At 36.5% G+C, this 26,004-nt stretch overlaps 1 protein-coding gene across 1 annotated transcript in view; it reads right to left on the bottom strand.

Moving 5' to 3' along the window:
- Positions 1–1,475: 1,475 nt before the first annotated feature.
- Chsy3 (chondroitin sulfate synthase 3) overlaps positions 1,476–26,004 on the bottom strand; it is a 242,079-nt gene continuing 217,550 nt past the window's right edge. The window contains exon 3 of the mRNA XM_051163298.1: positions 1,476–3,947. Within this exon, the coding sequence (XP_051019255.1) occupies positions 2,385–3,947 (1,563 nt within the window). The 3' untranslated portion in view covers positions 1,476–2,384. The remainder of the gene's footprint in view (positions 3,948–26,004) is intronic.

Raw genomic sequence — 26,004 nt, 5'->3', positions numbered from 1 at the left:
CCAAATGGTCAGCCCTGAAAATGTACATAGAAGTACATTAAACAGAGTGAGCAGGCTATATTTATGAATAATGGATATGAGACGTGTAAACTTAACAACAATTAATGAAGGGGGCTTAAGCATTTGAAAGAGCACAGGGAGTTTTGAGGGAGTGAAGGGAAAGTGATAAAATTTTATTGTGATCTCAAAAATAAAAGAATCAAAAATAAAACTAAAACACTGCCTTGTCCCTTGGTTAACTCTACAACATAGAATATTTTAAATAAAGAGTTTATGTTTATAATTCAGTAAAAACATCTTGTATCATTCATTTATGTTAAAAAGAGTAGACACAAATAAGTTGAGAAAAATAAACTAATCACTATAATTTGATAATAAATACACAAATTACTAACTGAATGTAAATACATTTGCTTTTTAAGAAAATAAAATGTTCAAATAAGCTAAGTCATATAATGTAAGAAAATAAGCTATTAAAATAAGTATCTGTGAAAGCCTGAGGCAAAGTAAGAGCAGAGATAAATTTTAAATTGTCCTGTCAGGACAAACATTTAGAAATGAAAGTGCCATTAATTCCTTTCTAGGGAACTCAAAATTACTAAGATCATATGTTTAGAGAGGAAATTTTTCATCATGTTATTCTCAGTACTAATTAATGCTATTTTGAAGCATTGAAAATATTTTCAGTAAAAGGTTTTGTTATTGTTTTTGGCTTTGTTTGTTGGTTTTGTTTTGTTTTTTGCTTTTTGTTTTTTTGTTTTTTAACCACGTTAGGCCCCTTCATTGTTTTGTGGCCATGTGGAAGTCTGTTCCAAATGATGGCAACAATTTGTGAGATTTGCACTAAAAATAATCTTGACACCTTGTTTTCTTATTTAGTAAAAAACTGAAAGTCAATTGCTTCACTTTGTTCATAAAGGGGAAAACGTAAAAGATATATATGTTCTTCATTAGAAAGTTAAGATAGGCATGCAGACACATGTTAGCCAAAACAGTGGTCGTACTCTACCAGGAGTGTCTGGGTGGAGTGCAAGAAAGCCAGAAAGTTGCAGATATTAAACATTTTTGTTTGATTTTGTGTAAATGTGTTACTTTTTAGCAAAATGAAAATTTAAAATAAGTCTCATGAAACTTAAATATGATACTGCTTTCCTAGAAACGACTTCATAGATTTAGTTTAAAAGAAAACTGAGAAATTTCATATTTCCCTAGGTATTTTTCATAATTATTAAATTAATTTTATTTATAATTCTCTGTGGGATTATTATATTTTTATATACTTTCAAAGGCAGTTTCTGAACTATTCTTCTGTGGTTAGATGAATCCCAGACATCAGAGACTGATAAATGTCTTCTTTCAGATAGTGAATTACTGAATTAAAAATTTATTCTTGTAAATAATTATTAAGGCTGGGGATAAAGCAGAACACAATGCATTTCTCATGATCCTAGGGTTTTTTTCCATCTAGTGAAGCCAGCATATTTTGGTGACCACCACCTTAAAAAATTACATCAAATAAGACAAAAAGGAAACAACAAAGCTTTATCAATATTTTTGAAAAAGAATACGGTTATACCTGTGTTTTATTATAAATAAACAGGTTCTGTCATATTTTATCTTCTCGCCAGCAAATGAAGGACATTATTTCATAAAGCTTCTAAAATGTACATGAATATTTCATTAAATCATATTTCCTTGAGAAAATAAAGTTCCTTCGCATTTATAGCAGACAATTGTGAGGAGTTTGCAGGGTAGCCAGTACCGGTTGCTTGTGGAACAGCACTCCTCAATTTTTAAAACTTTTTCTTAAAAAATAAACATACAATCATAAGTGTTCATTTACTTTAAAAATTCTAACGATGAATAAAATTATTGTCTATATATTTAAGTCCTTGTATAAATTACAAAACTCAAGTTTATGTCACAGAGTCCCTTCCCCATAGGAAGCATAAAGCACTTTTGTGGTACCTTTCACTGGTAAATATTTGTATCACATTGAAGTTGACAAACAAAATAAAAGTCAATATTGCATCTTTAAAGCCCTAAGAGAACATTCTTCAAAGCTGTCTCTTGTGATGAATGAACTTCCAAAATCATTCGATTGCCATGATCTAACTCAATCTCAAATAAAGTTATATAAAAGTAATACATGTATTGACTTCAGTAGAACTCTTACTGTAAATGTCAGTGAACCGCAGACTCTTCTTGCTTGAGGTCAACAAACACCCTTTGGAAGACAACCAAGAGTACTTTAAGACCAGGACAACAAAATAAAATTATAACAACAACAACAACAATAAAATAACAATAATAAAATAAAAATAATAATAGCCAACACTGAGGTAAACTCCCCTTTCAAAAGGCAGTATGTGTTGCCTGGAGTGTCAGGAGAGAGTTCGATTGTCCCTGACACCCAAATGTTTTTCTAACCAGAGTTCAGCCAGTTGCATGGTTGAGGCAAAAGTACTTGCTTTGGATCCTAAGCACATCTTATACTGCTTAGGGTCCAAGTTAGGATCACAATGAACTGGATGGAAGATGTGCACCACTCCTACTTCTTGACTTCTGAAGGGCTGTAAGCCAGATAGGATAACTTTATTATAGAGATCTACATCTTCCAGTCCCCATCCTTGTATTGAGGTATCAAATCCACCTGCACCCAGTAGATCACTTTTGTAAATACAGGTGATTCCATAGCCATAGTCTCTCCAAAATCCAGTTTCCTTTGAGAATACAAAGTCATCCTCTGTAGGAGGATTTCCCATGTGGGTCACCTTTGGGTCATACTGGCTGAAAACGATGGGGTAGTATACCTGCTGTCCCTGAATTGTATTGTCTCTACATCGTTGGAGGAAGTCACCTCTGAAAATCAAGTCAACATCACAAAATAGCAGCAACGTGTCATTGTCAAACTGGGAAGAAGCCATTTCAAGACCAAGACCTCTGGAAAACTCGCCCTTCATGGGGATCAGCATCATTTCTGCGTCAGGGTACCTGTTCTGATATTCCTGTATCAGCCCAACATGCTTGGTAGACTCCTGGCCAGAATCCCCACTGAAAAGGATGACGACAAGCTTTACGTTTTGCTTTGGGATAAGACACGTACTTGCAAAATTTTCCATGAATCTCAAGAAAATATCATACCTTCCAACGAGAGGGACAAGAATGTGTACTTTCTTTTCCTTGCGCCCTCCTATTTCTTTGGCCTCTTGAGGAGAAGAGAGTATTTTTAGAGAAGTGGATATAAAGGACAAAGGCTGAGTGCCACTGTTGATACTCTCCACCAGACTGTTGACATCGAGCTCTTCCATTTCTCTGAAGAAGGGCTTGCTGAACAACTGCTGAAGATAGGCGTGGCGCCTCACAGGCACAGTCAACTTCCGTCCTTTATGCCTTTTGTACAGCAGTAGCAGATCCAAAATGTACTCCACCCCATACATGGGATCAACTCTGCGGTAGCCATATTGAATTTCTTTGAAGTCAATGAGCCGGCCCCGAGTCTTGGCGTTCTCGTTGATCATTTCCATCACCTGGAGGACAGTGTCATCCAGAGCTAACCTTAGGACGCTGTTGATGCTCTGTCGAGGAGGCTGGTTCTCTGCAGCTGAATAAAGCAGCTTCCCTGTCAGGAACTCCCACTCGATGACCTCATTTCTCTCCCGAGGCTGGAAGTGGTTGAAAGAAGGCATCACTCCCAGATGCTGGTCTTCTTTGCTCACTTCACTGTTACTGAGCTTGCTCATGAGCGCGCTTTCCCTGTGGAGCTGGATGGTGCGGTAGCGGAGCTCGGATATCTTGCGGCTGAGCATGTAGTTATGTAGTCTGTACTGGTATGCGGGTCTTTTGTTTGGATGAAGTGTGATGGCTGCGTGGATTTTGCTGTTGTGAAGGTCTTGGATGTAACCTTTGCGATTGTGTTCATAGTTTTCATGGAACAGCTGCTGCATCTGAAAAATGAACGGCAGCCAGAATGTAAGATAGAGAGGAAAACAAGCACAAAAATAAAACACTTAAAGGAAAATAGTTAATAAATATGTACCTACATGGCACTTGAGGTTAATATGCTTTGTAAGAGATCACAATATTTCCCCCAAAATAGTTATTTGTATTTATCATACACAATATGAGGTTTTTAAGTACGTCAAGTTAGTGAAGTGACGAAACCTAGATAATTAGTATATTTTCTACATCATAGTTATCTTTTTGGAAAATCCATCCTTCAAGCACACACTGTTTTATTATTGACCTCAGCCTCCATTTGTATAGTGGAGCTCTTATTTATTGTGTGTCAATGAAACTTTAATCTCAACACTCTTAATAACAAACCTTTTACATTCTGCTTCTAATTAGATCAACTTTTTTGTTTTTTAACTTCCACTTGGACAGATAACAAATGTCAAGAACATAGGAGGAAATACCATAAACCAATATTTTATGTTTTTGAAGTATTTTGCATATTTATTTCTCTTGAAACCTACCCCAAATCATTCAAATATTTTTTACAGTCTCCTAATATACCCTTTAGATGGAAAGTGGCAAAGAGGACATGGCATAGACATCTCTAAGAGGATGTTCGTTGAAGAGTAAAACGGAAGGCCTATTGCTCAGCCTGGCAGGCCAGCCCTGAATGTTTATTAGTGTCCTGGTACACCAGTTTTACTGAGGAAGTTCTTAGTAAGATGAGGAGATATAGCACTCATGTGAAGTTATATCCAGTTAGACACGCCATGAACCAGAAAAGCTTTTAGATAATCCATAACAAATATATTAAGCCAGAAGCATAAATGAAAACACATATTTTTAAAAACATCATTCAAACTTCCACCTCACATTTCCTTCTTTGACAGGAAATCAAAAACTGTCAACCACACCCATCAGTATAATAAGCAAGAAGATGTGGAATAAGAGGATGGTGGAAAGAGAGAGGGGAAGGAAGCAGAGGACAGCAAGTAGCTTTGGTGTGCATGAGATGTCTGTAATAAACTGATGAATAAGGAGCTGGAGGGATGGCCCAGTGGTTAAAAGCACTGGCTGCTCTTCCAGAGGTCCTGAATTCAATTCCCAGCAACCACATGGTGGTTCACAACTATCTATAATAAGATCTGGTATCCTCTTGTGGTATGCAGGCGTACATGCAAGAACACTTTATACATAATAAATAAATCTTTTAAAAAACTGATGAATAAGAAGAAAAGAATACTATGATATAAACTTAAGTCTATGTTAGCACAATATAGCTCTCAGAGATAACTTTAAAGAATCAATAAATGAACCCAAAGCAAGCAAACATACAGTGGTAGAGCTAAGAAAAAAGGGCGTGGGTGGGGGAGAAAAAATATCCAGTTATTGATAGTTGCATTAAAAGTAGATGGGGAAAATCTCACAAAACAAATTTATGGAAAAATAGTAAATGGAGAGAAAATTTAGAAATAAATGACAGAAATGCAGAATAGAGGTTAAATTTGCATTGGGAGCAGAGACAGGCAAATCCCAAAAGTTTTTTGGCCAGCCAACCTAGAGGTAATGGTGAGCTTGCAGTTATGTGAGAGATCATCTCTCAAGGCAAGAGGGCAAAGCAAGATGGGAAAGATACGCTAAGCCTTGTTAGGAATCCATATGGAAGGCTTGCAGGTACCAACTCACCTACACAAGGGACACACACTACACACACACACACACACACACACACACACACACACACACACACACACACACCAGAAGGGTGGCAAACATAAACAAAACAAGAACTTTAAGGTTTACTGAAAACGTTAATAGCTCCTAACCAGGAAGAATTATAATATGTTCATACAATCGAAAACAACATTTCCATTAGGTAAAATATTACTGTTTGAAACAACCTGAGCAAATTTTCACTAAACCCTGAAATTGGGCTGGAAAAGAATTGAGTGGCTCAACATGTGTGGAGTAAACTCATGACCTGGAGTTTCATTCCTTGCTCCTTCAAAAAAATATGAAGAAGTCACATTTTAAAAGAGTGACTTTCTGTAGAGTCCCATTTAAGTTAAGTTTAGAAGTAGAAAATGCTGCTTGATGCGTGGACAGTGGTCAGAAATCAAGACTAGAGACTTCTGAAATGTTCCGTTGCCTCTTTGCACATCTGTGTTCACCTCTTAAACTTTCATAGAACTGTTATTTAAGATATGCTTGTTTTACTTTGAATAATAAGACTTTTTAAAAAGAAGTGTGTATAAATATATATGTAGGAATGAGCATATTTTCTTATGTGTAAGCAGCTAACCCTGTATAGATGAAGGGAAAGAGGAGGAGGAAGAAAGAGAGAGGAAGGAAAAGAGAATGATTTTTTTTTTCTAGAGAAGTCTGAAAGAGAAATGTAATATCATGTCAGAATTCTGCTGTAAGCATCTCATCTGGTTCCTTTTTAATATTTGGAACATTTTTTTGAAATGACATTATTTAACTTTGAGACTTATAACAGTAGATATGTAGAAGATGTTAGGTTTGAGTCAAGATGCAGTTCTCTTGGTTACCCCCAAAATATTTTTCCTGAAAACATACGATGATGTTCATATGAAAATGTTGTCAATGAGGAGTATAAAATGATTCAGAATTCTCAGTGAGTTGAGAATTCTTATGTAGTATTGCTATTTTTACTTACAATTCTTGATCATTTTACTTTATATAAATTCCATGTATGCTTTATTTCTTTGTAAGATGATTTAAAAATACAGATCACCTATTATAACGTTTCTAAAAGGTATTGGTTATCAGAAACCGTTCTTTCAGAAATGCCTTATATTACTCAGATGAGAGAAGATGCTAAATTGATTAAGAAACAGAGTTTAGAGGGAGGCTGCTGAAGTGCAGACCTGTCCATCCCATCTTCATGATGCTAAGGTGAGTAATGTACAATTTCTTAGGTGGCTTTTTGTTATGTAACAGTATTAAGATGTGCAATTATGTGGCAGGAGAGATGGATTAGTCATTAGGAACACTTGCAGTTCTTCCGGACTTCAGTTCTTTTTATACATGTATACATACATGTGTATATATGTGTGTGTGTGTGTGTGTGTGTGTGTGTGTGTGTGTATAGAAACTGTGTAATTAGATTATATAAGATTTCCTTGAGCTTCCTATATGGTATTTGTTTTTAAAATAAATATATTTCATAGCAGAAATATAATAGGCAGAAAAAAGACAGTGGTAGGATAAATTATTTCTTTTTCTTTTTCAGGTTGGATCCTTTTTACCTTTTTAAAATTCTATTATTTGCAAATGTCATAAAATATGTTCTTATCATATCTGTTCCATACCATAACTCCCTCCAGGTGCTTCCTCCATACTCACACAACTTCATGTTATTTCTCTCTTTTAAAAACAAAAACAAATAAAATATCCACTAAAATACATGGAGTACAGTTTGTGTTGATATGTGGCATGCCAAGGAGTATAGATAATATACCCAGTGTCACTCCAGTGAAGTAAACTAATTTTCCACCTCCCAGAAGCTATCATTTGTGAATAGCTACTTGGTTAGGGGTGTGATTTTGTGCCCACTTCCCCTTCCCACTGCTGGTATTTTTATGTGTCTTGTTTGTACAAGTCTTGTGTATGCTGTCACAGTCTCTGTGTGTTCATACATGCATCAGCCCTGTCGGTATCTATAAGATGCTATTTCCTTGAAGTCATCCACTACTTTAGGTTTTTATCATGTTTCTGACCCTTCTTCTACACAGATTCCTGAGCTTAGAGTAGAGGGAGAGGTGTGATAAATATGTCCCATTCACATCTGAGCACTCCAAAGTCTTGCACTCTCTGTACACTGTCCAGCTACAGGTCTGTGTTATTTACTAATTACCAAAAGAAGCTTTTCTAGTGAGGGTTGAGCAAGACACTGATCTGTGATTATAGCGACATGTCATTGGAACTCATGTTTTAGCTGTGTTCATTTAGCAGGATAATAGAAGATTTTCCCCAGGCCCATAACTTATCTAATATCAGGTTCTTGACCTCATTAGAAATATCAGGTATATGTCCCATAACATGAAAGAGACCTTAAATCCAACAAAAACGTGGTTGTAACTCCCCTAACATTTGTACCACTATTGTACCCGTGGGCATATCCTGCAGGCAGGTCATTCCTGTACAGCTCATAGAGTTCATAACTGGGTGTGGTTGATTATTAATTTTCTCCTTTGGTAGCATGTATAGTACCTTTTAGCACTATGAATGCTAGCAAATAACAAATAGGCTATTACCATTGAGTAAAAGCCATACTTCTCCATCTTCTATGCTGAAAGTGTGTGGTGTCTTCAGGAATAGGATCTTATGATCATGTTTTAGACGGTACCCATTGTGTTTGGGGGTTCTGTAGGACCGCATTAAGCAATGACTCAAGAAGAGGTAATACATTCCTGTACTGGGGTTTTCATTTGGTAGTAGTTGGTATCTAGTCAGGGTAGGAAAAAAAATCTTACAAGTAGCTCATTTATACATACTTTGGGTAATATAGTAATTATGATAGAATTTTCAATATATATTTTTTTACCAAGAAGCATATAGATTACTGTTCAAATTTTTTACATTCATATTTAGGCAGAACCAAAAGTATAAAGGATGGACTATTAAGTGAGCAGATGGACTTTGGAACCAGCTGGGATTAAGTATACATAGCTTTATTTTTTAACACTGGACTCGACTATATCTAGAGAATTTTGTAGTCAGTCTGTTTAATCCTTTGTCTTCCCTACAAAATGGGAAAATGCCAACTACTTCAATGCTTATTGAAATTGCATTAATAAGATAAAAGCATAAATGACTTTTTAGCATTGTAGTCTATCTAGTAGACAGCACTCAGCAAAAAAAAAAAATCGCAAGGAAATAACTATTCAAGGATGTGCAACATTATATTAAAATTGTGCTTTTCTTTTTTTTTACAAGGTTTCTTCAGAGAATGAGGCTTGAACCTTTAGTTAATACATGTCCTCTTTGCTTTCATAGTTATCAAGGCACAATTTAAAATATTGCTATGTACAATCAGTGCTTCAATGTACTTAACGTACTATTTCGCATATTTAATTACACAAAATATAACATTGTGAAGATCTTACCAAATTAAAGTTTATGGGGATTAAGTTGTTTAATTAAGAGCCTGTGAAGAATAACAAGACCAGAGTTAAAAACTAAATGTCACATATCTTATTAGGTATGGAGTACTGCAAAACTTGAGAAAAAAGAATATAAAGTTTATGCTTGGAAATCATACAGGCTTGCTTCAAATGATTTATAACTTATAATTGAATTTGTTTATTGTCCTTTATGGCAATGCCATAGCTACAATTATAAAACCACAGTAGTAATAACACTCACCGGTTCCAGCCACCCACAACCTCAGCATCTGAGAAGCTATGAAACAAGCCTACTATAAAAACAACAAATGTTTTAATGGAATGTTTTAAAGGGATGATTTAATATAAAATTATTGTTACACTAATTAGTAATGAAAATATAGTATTCTTAACTTATGGAATAATCATAAACATACACAAGAAAAACTTTAAGGTCTTTTAGATACACAGAAAAGAGTTGTATATTTAAATAAATATAAGAATAATGTAGAGCTGATTTTAATAGATTTAAAAATGATTATACAACTGTATGACTTTACTAGATACCTTTAAACTACACAACTGCAAAGAAGAATTACACAGAATGTAAGCCATACAAAAACAATAATATTGAAAAGGAAATACACCAAACTTCATAAAGCTCAGAATTTAGAATGATACTGGTCACCAAGAAAATGTTGGGGATTTCCAAGGCCTGCTGAGGATGAGAAGGTCCATCTGGAAGCAAGTGGTGGTCACAGCAGGCCAAGCAGGGCAATGCCTGTGGTGAAAGCTCCTGCAGACAGTAGAACTCACAACGCACTGGGAGAGGAAATGGTCTAAAAATGTTCAACACAAAACCCTAGGTTTGTAACTTGGGAGCAGACACCCACATGAGAAACTCAGGTAGAATCAACCACTGGATTCAACATCTGTTTCAGAAAGTAGAAAATTCAGAGCTATAGGAGGCGTGAAACACAAAATCCATGGAACAGATTTACGACTAGGCTGGTGGGAAATCAGTGCCTTATCTTTGTTGGAATTAACAAGTATAGAACAGTTTTGACCACACTTCCCAAGTAAATCTAAGTTGAATGTCTTGCCCAATTAAAAGTGTTGCTTTGTGAGACTAGTATAACAAATGCACCTTCTGAGTTAAAAAATTAAAATGGAGTATTACCACTTCCCTCTATCCCCAAAGGAAAAATAAGTTATGCAATCAAGGACAACATTTAGCAAACAAAGCAGAAACATAAGATAGTAGGGATGTAAAGGTGAGATGAGCTGTCAGCCTACAGTTTTAAATATAACACAAGCAAACTACCACAGACAAGAAAATAAAATGAAAAAGAAGAAAAGTAGGTCCTGTAGAATGATTGAAAATGTGAGGCAGCAGAAGACACATTAAGAGATAATTCAAGAAAGTAGTTTTTGGCATGGTAGGATGATTCAGATAGTAAAGGTTCTTGCTACCAAACATGATAATCTGGGTTTGATTCCCATGCCAGTAGTTTAGTAGGAGAGAACAGACTACAGCAAATAGTCCATTATAAACTGAGATCCACATATATGAGCACACACACACACACACACACACACAGAGAGAGAGAGAGAGAGAGAGAGAGAGAGAGAGAGAGAGAGAGAGAGAGAGAGAGAGAGAGAGAGAGAGAGAGAGGTGGGGAGGGAGGGAGAGAGAGGACACAGAGAGACACACACCGAGAAACTAAAATAATAAATACAATAAAGCACTTAAAAAAGAAAGTGTTCTCAAAGTAAAAGTATAATATCTACAGTTAAATTCACATAGCTATATTCAAGATGAAATGAGTTCAGAATAGTTTTAAAAAGAGAAACATCAAAACCTTTGGAAGAATTTCCAGACAACTTCCTATAAAAATGGCAGCTTTGCCGACGATTGCCATGTTTCTTGAACTAAGCACAATCAGTCTGAAGATGCAAATGAAAGGTGGGAATGCTCTAACCAGTACAGATAAACAATGGATTCAGGATATCATAGACATCTGAATCTCAGTCGCAATGGAAAAAAAATTGGAACCAACTTGAATAAGAAACCTTAATAGGAATCTGTAAACAGTGTAGAAAATTGCTAGTGTTATGTCATTAGGCAAACCAGACAATTGTCCCTTTGTTTGTCAAAATATATGTTTAAAACATATTTTCTACAGTCTATGGATTGGATACATTAGTCTTGGCACTCAAGAGCCATTCATATTTTTCAGAAATCTTAACCAGATCTCTACATATCTTCTACCTTTATAGTGGTGTGTGTGTGTGTGTGTGTGTGTGTGTGTGTGTGTGTGTGTGTGTGTGTGTGTGTGCATGTGCATATGGAGGGGGTATCTACCTCAATTACGTTCCATTGTGTATTTTTAAAATGGTACTTTTCTCTTACTCTTTAAAAATACATTTACACAACATAGTTTATCTAACAGTACCCACCTCCAGCTTCCCTAATGTCTCCCACACCCAGTTTCCTTTCTAACGCCATATCTTTTTTTCACTGTTATTAATAAGTCCCTGAGTTCAATCAGCATAAAGTGTGTTAGATAGCACTATGGAATTTTTTTAAAGAGGTGTGCTTTGTGATTCTCCTTCTGCCTACCCTCTGTTACTCCAGTTCCCTCTATAGCTCCCAGTCCCCATATTCATTTCACTTTTTTTTTTTATTGACCTGTGTGTCTCTTGCCCGCATTCTCAACCTTCTTTATAACCTAGTATTACTTTCTGGGTCTCTATTCTAGATTTCTTTGGGCTTTCATATGTTTATACAAATACACATATACACTGTAGGCTAAGAAATATAAGATATATGGAAAAACATGTTTTTCTATCTTTCAATGTTTTGATCATCTACTTAATATTATAGTTTCCAGATCCATTAATTTTCCTGAAAATTTTATGATTTCATTTTTCTTTATAGCTGCAAATGTTCTATTTGTATATGCATCAGATTTTCATTAGCCAGTCATTTGTTGAGGACATCTAGACTAGTTATATTTCCTTGCTATTGTGAATACAGTGGCAAGAAATACAGCTGTGCAAGTGTTTCTGCAACAGAAGACAGAATATTTTGGGTATACATGCAGGAAGCCCACCTTAGCTTTTGAGACAGGGTCTCTCGCTGAACCTAGATCTCATCACTTGGCCAGGCTGGGCAGCCAATGCACTTCATAGATCTCTCTGGCTCTGTTCCCACCACCATGTTCTGGGTTTGCAAATATGTGCTTCATCTAGACTGTCATATGAATGCTGGAGACTCAGATCTTAATGGTTGCAAAGCAAACACTTTATGGAGTGAGCTATCTCTGCAGAACTCCTTATTCTTAATTCTAAAGATTTTGTCAAAGACACCAAGAAAAATTAAGTAAAGTCATCAGAAGGATGAAGACAGTTGTTTAAATTAATTCTTATTGTGGCATAAGGACATGCTGATGTATCTATACATAGCACCATATGACCTGTTACATTTCTCTCTATATATAAACCAAGGTCACTCATAGAACAAGCATGGCAAGAACTAGACGTAACAGCAGAAAATTAAATTTAAATAAAAAGAAGTTGGAATTAAAGGTGATTTAAAGAATCTATAAAGTTAAACCAAAAGTATTAAAACTGGAAAAGAGTAGACAGAAATTTAGATAATGAACAGATGAAGCTGAGAAGTCTGAATGCACCTGGATGACAGTAATTTCTGAGGAATCGACAGAGAAACAGGCAAAAAATTTTCAACAAAATAACTCAAGAAACCTCCTTCTGATGCAACACAAGAAGGGACCGTCTTTCCAAATTGAAAAGGCATATTATCAGAATCATAATGATGGGGCTCATTCATTGGATATAAGTCAATGAGATTTTAGGATGCTATGGGAGAGAATATGCTGGAAGCCTCCTTGGGGAGGAGGGGGAAAAACCTTAGGAACTTAGGTGTTTTCAGACTTCTCAAAAAATAAAAATAAAAACAAGAAAATAATTGTTTCAAAATGTTATGGAATAAGGATGTCAACCCTGAGCTGCCTGTCTCCACACCAGGAGATAAGGTCATGTTCTTAGTTCAAAAAAAAACTCTCTAGCGCATTTCTCAGAAAACCATTAACAGATCTCTTTCACCAAACAGAAAAACAAGAAAAGGAAGACACTGTAAAGACAGGGACAAGAAAAGCAAGCAAAATGAAATTGGGTATCATGGAGAAGTTTGTGAGAGGAAACGAGATAGATATGTAATTAAAGATATTATTTGTCCTTTATGAAGGGACACGTGGCAGGGGATACTTGTGCAGTGGGTGAGAGATGTTCTACCTTGTTCAATCACTCTTAATCATGAGAGTACAATTGGATGGGTACAGGAAAACTGGCTTTCCTCAGCAATTTACCCATGAGAGCTGAGGATCAGTCCATTCACACAAAGATTTTATTAAATTTGTAGAGATGATATAAAATAATTTAATTTTGTATTAAGTTATAAATATCAGTAGATGTCCAAGGATATCCTTTTGAATGAAAAGAAAATAAGAAAACAATAAACATAAATACCATGGCTAAATGGGTAAGATAGAGAACAGAAACTGCTATCAACAACTCCATAAAATAGAGACAATGAGAGAAAGGAGTTGTAACAAATAAATAAAAATTGAATGATGTAAAATTTTTTTAAGTTTTTAGAAATAATACAGAAAACAACAAGAAGTTTGTTGAGTTAATGTCAAGTCAATCATCTGTTGGAAAACGCAGAAAGCCTTCTTTTTATTATAAATCTCAACACATTGCATAATGTTTCAACCACTTGCATATAGCTTTAGAAATCATTAAGAAAGGGTATACATATAAATGTGAACAGGTATTAGTCACACCTGTTTTGTTAGAAGACATCCTAGGAAAGGCTCAGGTTTTTATGTTGAGTTTCTTCAGCATATGAGGTTACTTTTGTTCAGGGTGAGAGATAATAATATAGTTTCATTCTTCTACACAAGGCTATGTGATTTGGCCAGCCCCATTTGTTAAAGATGCCCACTTTTCTACAGTTTGTGTGGAAGATGCTGTTTCCTTGTTGATGGACACTGCACTGGATCTGAAGATTGTCTTTGGTAGGATGTCTTGCTAATTCATGAGCATGGGGAATCTTTCTATCCTCCAAGAACTTCAAGAGTGTAAGGGCCAGAGTTGGTAGATGACTACAAGGAAACAGCATCTTACAGACACAAAGTAGCTGCACATTGTAATTCACAATGATTCTGACAGCACACACAAGACCTATACAGCCTGAAGCCAGACAAAATTCCAACATATAGAGGGGAGGTGAGCACAAAGTCCTATCCTATCCTTAGCCAGGGATCTATTAGCAACTGACAATTTCTGGGGTGGGGAGAAGTGGAGGGAGAAATTTCATTAAGAGTGTAGTCCTGGCAAGTTGATCACATTCCAGTGGAAGGCCATACATCAAAAAATATATGTGCAGAGCAAATTGGGGGAGGGAAAGAAAAGAGTCTTAAAATTGGGTGGGTAGGGAAAGGTAGCCATGGATCTAGAAAGAGTTGGGAAAGGGTTGAATATATCAACACGCATTTTAAAAAATTCTGAAAGCAATAACAGGGTTGTTTTTGTTTGTTTGCTTCATTCTTTTTTCCCCCTTTTTTTCTGCTGTTGTTGTTTTTAAAATTAGGAAATGGTCCTAATGCACAAGTTCTATGTCCATCACCCATTCCTACTACATGGAGCTCAAGCGCTTTCTTTCCAAGAATCTTTTCCTCTGTTCCCCAGGCAGCCCTTGTTTTACTTTTTTCCATACTGTTGGAAAACCAAATCACATCACAAATAAAGCCACCTTGGCAAACCATGTGGAAGAGCTTCCCGTCCCTAAAGAATTCAAAAATCCTCCTGCTGCATTTCCCAATAGCTCTGACCTCCTTATAGTCTAGTCTAGAAACATTTTCTGTTTCTGGCCTGTGAGATTTTATGTATTCTGAAGAAAAGAGCTGTTTCTGTTTGTTTGTCTCAACAAAACTCAGCCAGTGGGTGTTCCTTACGACTTAGCACTTCAGACGGTCTGAAGCCAGAACATCAGGAATTGACCTAGCACTAAAGCTGAAAAACCATGTGACTTTGGACAGACTATTTATTTCACCCTTCTTGAAGTAGGCATGCAAGAGCATGTAACTCATAGAGTACTGTTAGGATTAACTACTTTATCTGAAGCACATAGAATAGAACATGCCACATAACAATTGTCATAGGAGTCACCATTTTGATTGCACCCATTTCTGTAGCTATTTGCTTTTCCAATAGTATTGATGAAAGCTTTGCATAAGTAAAAAGAATGGCCTTAGTCAAAGTTTCCTTAGAAATTTCACTTATCTTTTGATTTACCATCTGAAAACTAACAAACTGACTATTTGCATCATGAAATGTTTGGTAAGATAAAGGATAAATGAGAGACCAGGTCCTTACTGGAAAAGCTGGCTGTATCTTTGATGTTTTCCATTAAGGAGAAATAATTGCGTTAATTTTTCTTTTAACGAGATTTTGCCCTTTATTAATGTAAGAAAGAATTTTATTCTGCTGATATCTGTTCTCAGAATATGTTTGCCTGAAAATAAAAATACCCTTTAAATTGCAAGCATTTATATACATCTTAATATGAAATTAAGGAGGGCTGGTGCAAGGAGGCGTTCTTATGCTAGGAAGTGAATACTCTACAATTAGGATGATTATGAAGGCCTATAAGACAATAATGAATAATTAACACAATATAAAACAATATTAAAGACTTCACAATTTGCTCTTTGAGTACTGAAACTTATTTCATTTTCTATGATTTAGTTATATAATACTACATAACTAAATGCAGAGTATTACTGCCTTAATGCAAATGCCTAGTGACACATCTTCTGTTTTACAATATAGTGAAAATAGAAGTCCTAAGAGAAATAGTGGTTTCTCCAATTAATACTATTATTCTCCTTTAAGTGCTGGCTTCAAATATTAACAGGAATGTACATAAAATGTGTCCTACTTCTCTGTGAGAAAAACAGCACAACTCAGGCACAGCTTGGTTTTAAATATTTTTAAGATTATATTTATTCACATTAAATACCAATTGTTAGCACTTCACTCTTATCTTCCCATTTCCACCCCTCCCTCTTCTGCTGAATTTCCCTCCCCTAGAACTCTGACAGGGGGCCCTCCTCCCCTACCCTATGTCCTCAGTTTATCAGGTCTCACCAGGATAGGCTGCATCCCCTTCCTCTGTGTGCCTGCAGGGCCTCCCAGCCATGGGGCAGTGATCAAATCACAAACGCCAGAGTTCATGGGAAAAGCAGTCCCCACTCCCCCACCCCACATGGAGAATGAGCTGTCCATTGGCTACATCTGAACACGGCTTCTAGGTTCTCGGCTTGCTATGTCCTTGGTTGGTGCATCAGTTTGTGCAGACGTCCCTGGGTCCAGATCCGCCAGGTTTGATGGTCTCTTTGTGTCCTTTTCCCAACTCTTCCATTCAACTCTCAGTGCTTTACCTGGAGTCCAGCTGCAAGTCCCAGTATCTGTCCCAAACCCTCACTCAGAATGACCTTCCCTAGTTCCATCCACTTGCCTGCAAATTTCAAGATTTCTTTGTTTTTGATATCTCCTGAAGAGAACACCAATAGCTCAGGCTCTAAGATCAAAAATTAATAAGTGAGACCTCGTGAAACTGAAAAGCTTTTGTAAGGCAAAGGACACTGTCAACAGAACAAAACTGGGAAAAGATCTTCATCAACCTTACAGCTGACAAAGGGCTAATATTCAAAATATATAAAGAACTCAAAAAATTTAAACACCACCAAACCAAATAACCCAATTAAAATTTGGTTACAGAGCTAAACAGAATTCTCAACAGAGGAATACCGAATAGCTGAGAGACATTTAAAGAAATCAAGGAAAGGCAAATCAAAGCCACTCTGAGATTCCATCTTACACCAATCATAATGGCTAAGATTAAAAATTCAAGTGACAGAATATGCTAGCAAGGGATGTGGAGAAGAGGGAATACTCTTCCATTGCTGGTAGGACTGCAAACTTGTACAACCACTTTGGAAATCAATATGGAGTTTTCTCAGAAAATTGGGAATAGTGCTATGTCAAGACCCAGCTATACCACTCCTGGGCATGGACCTGAAAGATGCTCCACCATACAACAAGGACATTTACTCAACTATGTTCATAGTAGTTTTATTCATAATAGCCAGACTCTGGAAACAACCTAGATTCCTTAAACCAAAGAATGGAAAAAGAAACTGTGGTACATTTACACAGTAGATACTACTTATTTTAAATCTTGAGTAGAGGTAATTTTAGACAAAATTACTTAATTTTATAATTATAGAAAATAATTTAAAACTGTCAAAGGATATAGGTAAAGAAACAATTGAAAATAATAAGTTAGTGTAAGATTAACAAAATATAGCTAAAATCCAACCAGAGGTAGTCAGGCTTAGGTTAACCAGGTAATAGTGTTTGTGGCTATAAAAACCATGTGATGAATTCTCCTGACTGATTGGTATGCCTCTTTACTTTCCGCATGTTAACTATTCCTTTATGATGTGTGGTGTCTTGTGGTTGAATTATTTTTTAATATACACTCTCTCTGTCTCTATGTGTTTATGTGTGCACGAGCGCATGTGCGCTTGCACGCGTGTGTGGTTGGTGGTGGGGCGGGGGCTAGGCTAGGAGACAAGTTCAGGTGTCAGCCCTTAGCACTGTTCACTTTATTTTTGGAGGTAGTGATTTTTTTTAACCTGGAGCTCACCAGGAAGGTAGATTTTCATATATTATGCACAGAGCTCCTTCTGTTCCCATTTACAGCACTGTGATGACAAGCTTACATCAATGTGCCATGTTTTCTGTTGGTTCTGAAGGATCAATTTCAAGTCTTCATTTTTTTAATAAACAGAACCATCTTCTCTGGCCTAGGATGAATTTATGTATATAAAGTATATTATTTAGCTCTTTATGGTAGAAAACTGCATTATTTATTAACAAGTATACATAATTTATTTTAAATATGGTTCACTTAACAAAACTTTACTTAAAAATGCAATGTCAAGTTTTATTCCTCCTAGTAAATTTCTGTAAAGAGGAGTTGGAAAAACAAATGAGCAACTCCATTCGCTTCAATGTTTTGCTATTTTAATAGGTGAGCTTATGACTCCTTGGAATTTTATTTACCTGAGTATCAGATAATGCTGTAAGATTTAAAATGCGTACTCTTTGAGTATGGAACATGAATGTATATACAAGAAAAATGTTGTCATAATCTTAATTTTAAGGTAAATATGTGCTTATAAATGGTGGAATAATATATATCTGAAAAGCCAAAGCATGTTTTTGTCTAGGGAGTATAACATTAAACTTTTCTTATTTTTCATTTTCTGTCTTCAAAATATTAAAATTTATCCCAAATTAAAAAAAAAGAATAACAAAATATAACCTTTTGTACATCATTTATGTTTTTATATAAACTTGTTTTGTTATAGATTCATGAAAACAATAATACTTTGCAAATAAGCACAATTAACCTCTAAATTGTGCCTTTAAAACTCACTGTACAACATGGAGTAAGATTTCATGGACCAAGAAAAAAACAAAAGAAACAAACAAACAAAAAATCTGAGAACACATACAAAGTGACAAAGTTGAGTAAGATGAGTAGAATGGTTATATCAGTGTGATAATTGACCAATTTAAAGAGATATAAGATGCTATCTGAGTTAGGGATTTTATTGCTCTAATGAAATACCAAAGCAACTTGGAGAAGGTTTACCTTGTTTTACAGATCACTGTCCATCATGAAGAGAAGTCAGGGCAGGAATTCAAAAGGAACTTGGATGTTTTTCCATATGAAGTTGAGAATTGGCCTTTCAATGTCTTTAAAATATTGTGTAGGAAAAAAATATTGTGTAGGTATTTTGATAGGGATTGCATTGAATCTGTAAATTGCCTTTGGTAAGATGGCCATATTTGACCTCGTCCCCTGGATGGGAAAGCCTGATGGCACTCCAAGGAAGGATAGCAGGCTACCAAGAAGAGACTTGATACCCTATGAGCATATTCAGGGGGAGGAGGTCCCCCTCAGTCACAGTCATAGGGGAGAGGAGTAAAGGGAAAATGGAAGGGAGGGAGGAATGGGAGGATACAAGGGAGGGGATAACAATTGAGATGTAATATGAATAAATGAATATATATATATATATAGGACCTGGATGTGGAAATGGAAGTGGAACCTGCAAATGGGCACTGCTAACCAACTTGCCCTACCAGTTTGCTCAGGTTTTTTCTTTTTCTTTTTTTATAAGTGTCTCATCAGTAGGAAAATTTTAATATAAGGGCATCATTTTACCTTGTATCTCCAAACCCTACAATATGTCCTTCCATGATTTCCTTGAAATTCATGGTCTTATTTTTTTCACTAATTGTTATTACCTGTATTCATGTGTATTACATTTACTATATTACATTGATAATATGTTGAACATATTTCATCTCTGAAATATAAAATCTTTCATTTTTACTGCACTCCTCAAGTGCTGAAATTAAAGACGTGCAGCACTATGCTCAGTTTAAGTATATTCTTTTTAACCATTTTTATTAAATATTTTATATTTTTTACATATACATTTATATTATCAAGGGGGTACAAATTGGAAAGGAAGAAATCAACTCAAAAACATCAGTTTACACACTCTAGGACCACTTGCTTACAGATGTTACTGTCCACAGAGGGCTAGCCTCTTCACATCAACCATCAAGGGAGAAAACGCCCCACGGGCCAATTTGATGATGGTATTTTCTCAGCTGTGGGTCTCTGAATCTCAGATGTGCCTTGGGATAAGTTGATAAAACAAACAAAAAGAAAAGAACAAAATAGCACTACAACCTCCCAAATAAGTGGGACAAATGCTGTAGCAAGGGGCTGGGAAGGGATATGCAGAATTTATGTATTATTTTTATGAGCATGTGTGAAATGATTGCTATTTCAGGTTTAAAATGTACAAAAATTGAAATAAAGTATTTTTACATTTTTGTATCTCTTTAAAAGAGTTCACCATACAATATTACAGGCAAATTTCAAAGAATTATAGCCCACAGGCTGCATATGTTTGTTTGTTTGTTTGTTCAGTTAAGAAGTCAATCACTTTGAATGAATTTTAAATTGATAAATATTAAGTGGGCATCATATTTTAGTCCCATCAAAATTTTTCTTGTTTGTTTTATAATTTTAATTTGTTTAGAGTCATTTGTGTTTTTAGATATCATTTTAAAGTCACAAAAAATTACTTTCTTTTCCTATGAAATCATGTGACTGCTATAACATGGATTAAACTTGAGAACACCATCTAGGTAATACAAGTCAGCATGCACACACACACACACACACACACACACACACACACACACATGCACGCACGCATGCACGCATGCACACATGCACACACACATCACCACCGTCTCCGGCTACTCTCTGATGATTCCACTCACTGGAATTATCTAGAGTCATCAGGCCAAGCACATATAATCAACAAGAATGATAGATGCTGGGAACTGAAGGAAGAGGACATGGGAACAGATGTAGGGTGGATACAGTCATCCAGTTTGCAAAGAAAATTCTAGAACCTGGTATATAACATGTGAATGCACTTCCCATTGCAGAAGTGCACACTGTAAATGTGGAAAATAGCTCCACTTATTTTACACAATGTTCTTCTTCCCTGAAAGAAAATTAATATGACACTCTGACAAAAATTTTGTCATAAGTTCTAAATATGAAATATAAGCCATACAACAGTTATTATATGGAGAGGTTTATTTGTAGAAGCATGGGAAAGCAGGAAAGAGGGCAGGGCACCCCAATGAGAGAGAAAGAGAAAGAGAGAGAGACAGAGGGAGAGCGCGCGCGCGCGAGAGAGAGACAGAGAGAGAGACAGACAGAGAGAGACAGAGAGAGCAAGAGAAAGAAAAAGAGATAGATAAAAGAGGGGCAAGAGGGCAAGAGGACAAGAGGGCAAGAGAGAGAGAGACGAGGTGGGTTTGTCCTTTTATATATTGTGCAGGGGCATGCCTAGTCACAGGTAGATAGTGACATCATAATTTCTAAGTAGAGTGGAGCAGTATGCTAACAATAAATATTTATGTCTGGGTCAGTTTTGTATAAAGACAAGATCTCTCTCCTGAACAATAACAACAGAAAAGATTCTCTCCGACCACAGGTTCAATTTTTCACACTATACCTCAGAGAAAGGAAAAGAGAATTAACCAATCAGACAAAGCAATGACAGGAACAAAAAACAATGTTGTTGGCAGCACATAGCAGCAGTCCCTCTGGCCAGCCACATCTGAGCCCTGAGGGCACCAGCATGTAGCTTCCACAACACAGATATGAATTCCTTTCAAAAAGACTCACCCTGATCCATTTCAGGGTGAGGACTCTGCTGACTCTGTATGATCCCAAACTGAGCTTGTATTTTGTTTAACTAGCTAGTTCATTCTTGGTTGAAATTCAAACCATCCACTCACATGGGTAACCTATGCCATTGAAACAGATACCTCATTTTTTTTTTTTTTTTGCTAGCTATTTTAGTTTCAGAGGTTAAAGAATTTAGAGGAAAAATACTGGTCAGATAATAAGCAAAATAGCTCACACATAAGCCTAGACATAATTTAGTTTTCTATACGGTATATATTTAATATTGCAGTAAAATACTTCATCCACACAGTAAATATCTCACAACTATTAACTATCAATAACTAATGCAGACCTCTCAATGAGGTATGTTCTGGACAGCTAATACCTCAGGCAAATACAAAGACTTTGAACCATAATGAAATCACCAAGTTCATCATATTTTAGCTTATACCAATTCATACTGATGTTATCGATTATTTCATTTTGTACAGTTTGAATTGCTATATATGCTCAACCACCATTTAACTCAAAAATGTTAAATGGATAAAACAAAAAACTAAACAATGTATGCATTTTAGATCGAAGACTGTACTAAATAGCATGACGAAATTTCATGATGTTTTTCTCTGAAATAGGAATCATTCCTCTGTCCAGCAAAGGCACTCTGTACACACTACCCACCTATCAGTCAATCAGCAGCTATCTGGATTATGTGATGAAACCTCATGGCTTTGTAATTTTTGTCCTTGGCAGCACTTGACCTTGACAACAGAGGCATAAGTAGTCTTGGCAATGGCAGTTAGACAGAGAGCAGCCATGAAGCACTTCCTTTATATGAAAAGATAAATGACTTCGACTTAATAATAAAAGAGAAGAAAATGTGATGAGGTTTAAAGAGATATGCTAAGAAAGAAACCTACTCATGGCACTGTCAGGAACGAAAAGATAAACGTGCACTGGTTTTTACCACGGTGTAGTGAATGCTGAGTGTTTATCATGATGAAAACAGCATTGGATTATGAAAGTCAGGCTGTCTGCAGTGATGGGTATCCACTGTTGTTCTTAAAATGCATCTGCCAAGGATATGGCACCTACTGTGATCTGTTGTTAGAATAATGAAACACCTTTTCCATTCTTAAAACAAAACTATCCTATTGTAAGCGCATTATTACTCTAGTAAATTCAGAAACAACCATGGTTACAAATTTAGTAACTGAACGTGCCTGACCTCTATGGCTTACTCAGTTGACACATATCCAGACAGTGCCACAAAAGCCCCACAATTCCTGATACACAGCTCAGAAACACCAAGTGGATGGTTATCTAAACCCACAGAATTTATTTTCCTTGAAGAGTTTCAGTTCTTTCTTCATAACTTGTCAAGCAAAACCTCCTGTTCACTTTGCTCTTCACTCCTTAGCTACCCACAAGTTATAAAGAACAAGAGGTAAAACATGCTTTTCCAGGCGCCATTCTGCAAATGTAAACCTACCACTGAAGATATAATATTAAGATAACCTTTGCCTTCACTGTGAATTCATTTTCTTCTGAATGGTTGGTGCCCACCTTAACAAAGAACAGACAATGCGAAGGAGAATGCCTGCCACTTCCAGAGCAGACTTTTAAGATTTAAACTATGTACAGAAGGCACATCAGGACAACTTTCAAGAGAAAGTGCTTGATTCGGGGCTGATGGTTGGAGTTCATGACCATCATGGTAAAAAGCAGGGCAGCAGGCAGGTAGATATGGCACTGGAGCAGTAGCTGAGAGCTTTTTATCTTTTTTCATTTTATAATTTATTATAATTTATTCATATTACATCCTGATTGCTATCCCCTCCCTTGTGTCTTCCCACCCCGCTCCCTCCCTCTTCTGCCCTATCCCTACAGGCCTTGTATCTTGATCCACAAACATCAGGCAGAGATAGCTAACCAGGAGTGATGAGGGATTTTGAAACCTCAAATCCTACTCCTGTTGACATACCTCCAATAAGGCCACACATCAACTGTAGAACAAATATGAAATCATATCCGCCTATGGCAGGCATTCTCATTCAAGCCACTACACCATCTAAACGAATAAAAACGCTCTGTGAGAAGTTGCATCTCACTGTTTGATCCAGAAGAGGCACTTTTCTCTTATTCCAGGGGCAAAGTTATTCTGTTATTTCCAGGGGGAAGTTGTTTTACTCTGTCTACTTCAAGCTTCTTATAGAGTTGCCTTTCTTTATCTCTCCCATTCTCTAAAAGAGATGCTGTCTTTATTCCAAAAATTAACTATCTTTTAAAAAGACAGTAGAAAGATATGAGTCATGTCATTTTCTATCAGTAATTTTTCTTTAGACTTATAGACTGCAAAACTAATGGTGTGGCCTTGTGGGTTAAAAAAATTCTAGGCACTCCACTTTTGCAATATCCTTGGCAACTGTCCATATGATATGCCTCTCAGGACTCCTCACATAAGCCCTATGCCTTAAAACTGGGGAAAATGACCTTTGCTGTTGACAGCCCCTTCTTTGGTTCCCTAGCTTGCTTGGCATCAATAGCTTGTTTTTGAGTTGGTGGTCTTCTTGATCGGTGTGTAAGCTTGAGTTTGTGGTTTCATTTGCAAGCCTGTCCCAATACCATTCTTCCCACTGTTTGCCTGTTTCTTGTGTAGGTATAGTCATATATTCATCTGGAGTTGTTTAATTTCCAAAGGTGTCATTTATTTAACAAATCACAAATACAGTTCCTTGATGAGAAACAACACAACACATAAATTCTTAATCACAGGTAGTCAATTCTACTCATTGACCATACTGTACCTTACTACTTTAAATGACCATATGATTTTCTACCTGGATGGCACCTAGAAGGTGAGCCAGGCTCAATATTTTGTAAAATACTTATTACTAATCTAAATGTATGTATTCCAAAATGAGTTTGTAAAGATTACAGGCACCAACATGTTTAAAGCACTGAAGCCACTTTAATAGACTTTCTTCCTTAGTATTTGCTACCTTCCACCTTGACAGCATGAGTAAACCCTTTCAAGAGATTTCCATGTTCACATTATACCAATAAAACTCTACAGCCAAAATCAAATCTTCCAAAGGGAGAAACTAATTGGCCCTGATTTTGCATATTCATTAAATAAATGGCTCCACATCATACGACTTGATCTTATAGAAGTCATCACATGCTGGAATGTTCTTAGCCTATGCATTGGACTCTGTAGCCTAATTGAACTTAAATACTTCTTACTAATGTTATTCCAATCATCATTTACATGGGTGGTTGAAGCCAAGGTCTGAAGATTTAACAGTGCCTTTCTATGGCTGACGTATACATATACATTTCTTGCCATGAAGAACAGATTATAACACTGAGACATTCAGAACATTCTAATTTGCCATACAATAAAGTCAAAGAATTGCAGAATTCAAAATTGGAAAATTGTGAAAGAAACAAGCTTTCGTAGAAGCAATTTCCTGTGCCTGTCTGGAAGCATCGTCTGCCAATAAAAAGCTAATGGCCTATAGCTGAGGCAGAGAATAGGAGGTGCAACATCTGTCAGGAATAAAGGATTCTGGGATACAGCCAGCTGTGGGAGATTAGATTGCCAAAACAGAAGCATAGTACCTGAGCAGAGGTAATCAGACACATGGCAGAATGTAGATTAGAATAAATGGGTTATTTTAAGCTATGAGATGGTCAGAGGCGAGCTAACCTATATGGCTTAGGTATTTGTAAAAATATAATTTGAGTCTCATGAGTCTTTATTCAGGAGCTTGGGGCTCAGGCGAAAACACCGCAACAAACTTTGTCTTTGTTACTTTTTTTTTTTTTTTAAGATTTTTTTTATTAATTTATTCTTGTTAACATCTCAATGTTTATCCCATCCCTTGTATCCTCCCATTCCTCCCCCCGCCCCATTTTCCCATTATTCCCCTCCTCTATAACTGTTCCTGAGGGGGAATTACCTCCCCCTGTATATGCTTATAGGGTATCAAGTCTTGGCAACCTGCTGTCCTTCCTCTGAGTGCCACCAGGTCTCCCCCTCCAGGGGACATGGTCAAATGTGAGGCACCAGAGTATGTGAGAAAGTCATATCACACACTCCACTCAAGTGTGGAGAATATTCTGACCATTGGCTAGATCTGGGAAGGGGTTTAAAGTTTACCTCCTGTATTGTCCTTGGCTGGTGCCTTAGTTTGAGAGGGGCCCCTGGGCCCAAATCTGCCTATCATATTGTTCTACTTGTAAGTTTCTAGGACCCTCTGTATCCTTTTATTTTGCTATTCTCCCATGCGTCTCTCATTTAGAGTCCCAATAGGATGCCCTCCCCTCTGTCAACCATGTTCATAGCAGCCTATTCATAATAGCCAGAACATGGAAACAGCCTAAGTGTCCCTCAGTAGGAGAGTGGGTAAAGAAACTGTGGTACATATACACTATGGAATACTACTCAGCTATTAAAAA

Source organism: Acomys russatus, chromosome 20 (genome assembly GCF_903995435.1).
Source record: "Acomys russatus chromosome 20, mAcoRus1.1, whole genome shotgun sequence".
NCBI classification, from domain to species: Eukaryota; Metazoa; Chordata; class Mammalia; order Rodentia; family Muridae; genus Acomys; species Acomys russatus.
The sequence above is the reverse complement of the archived record's forward strand: the minus strand, read 5'-3'. Positions and strand labels throughout refer to the sequence as shown.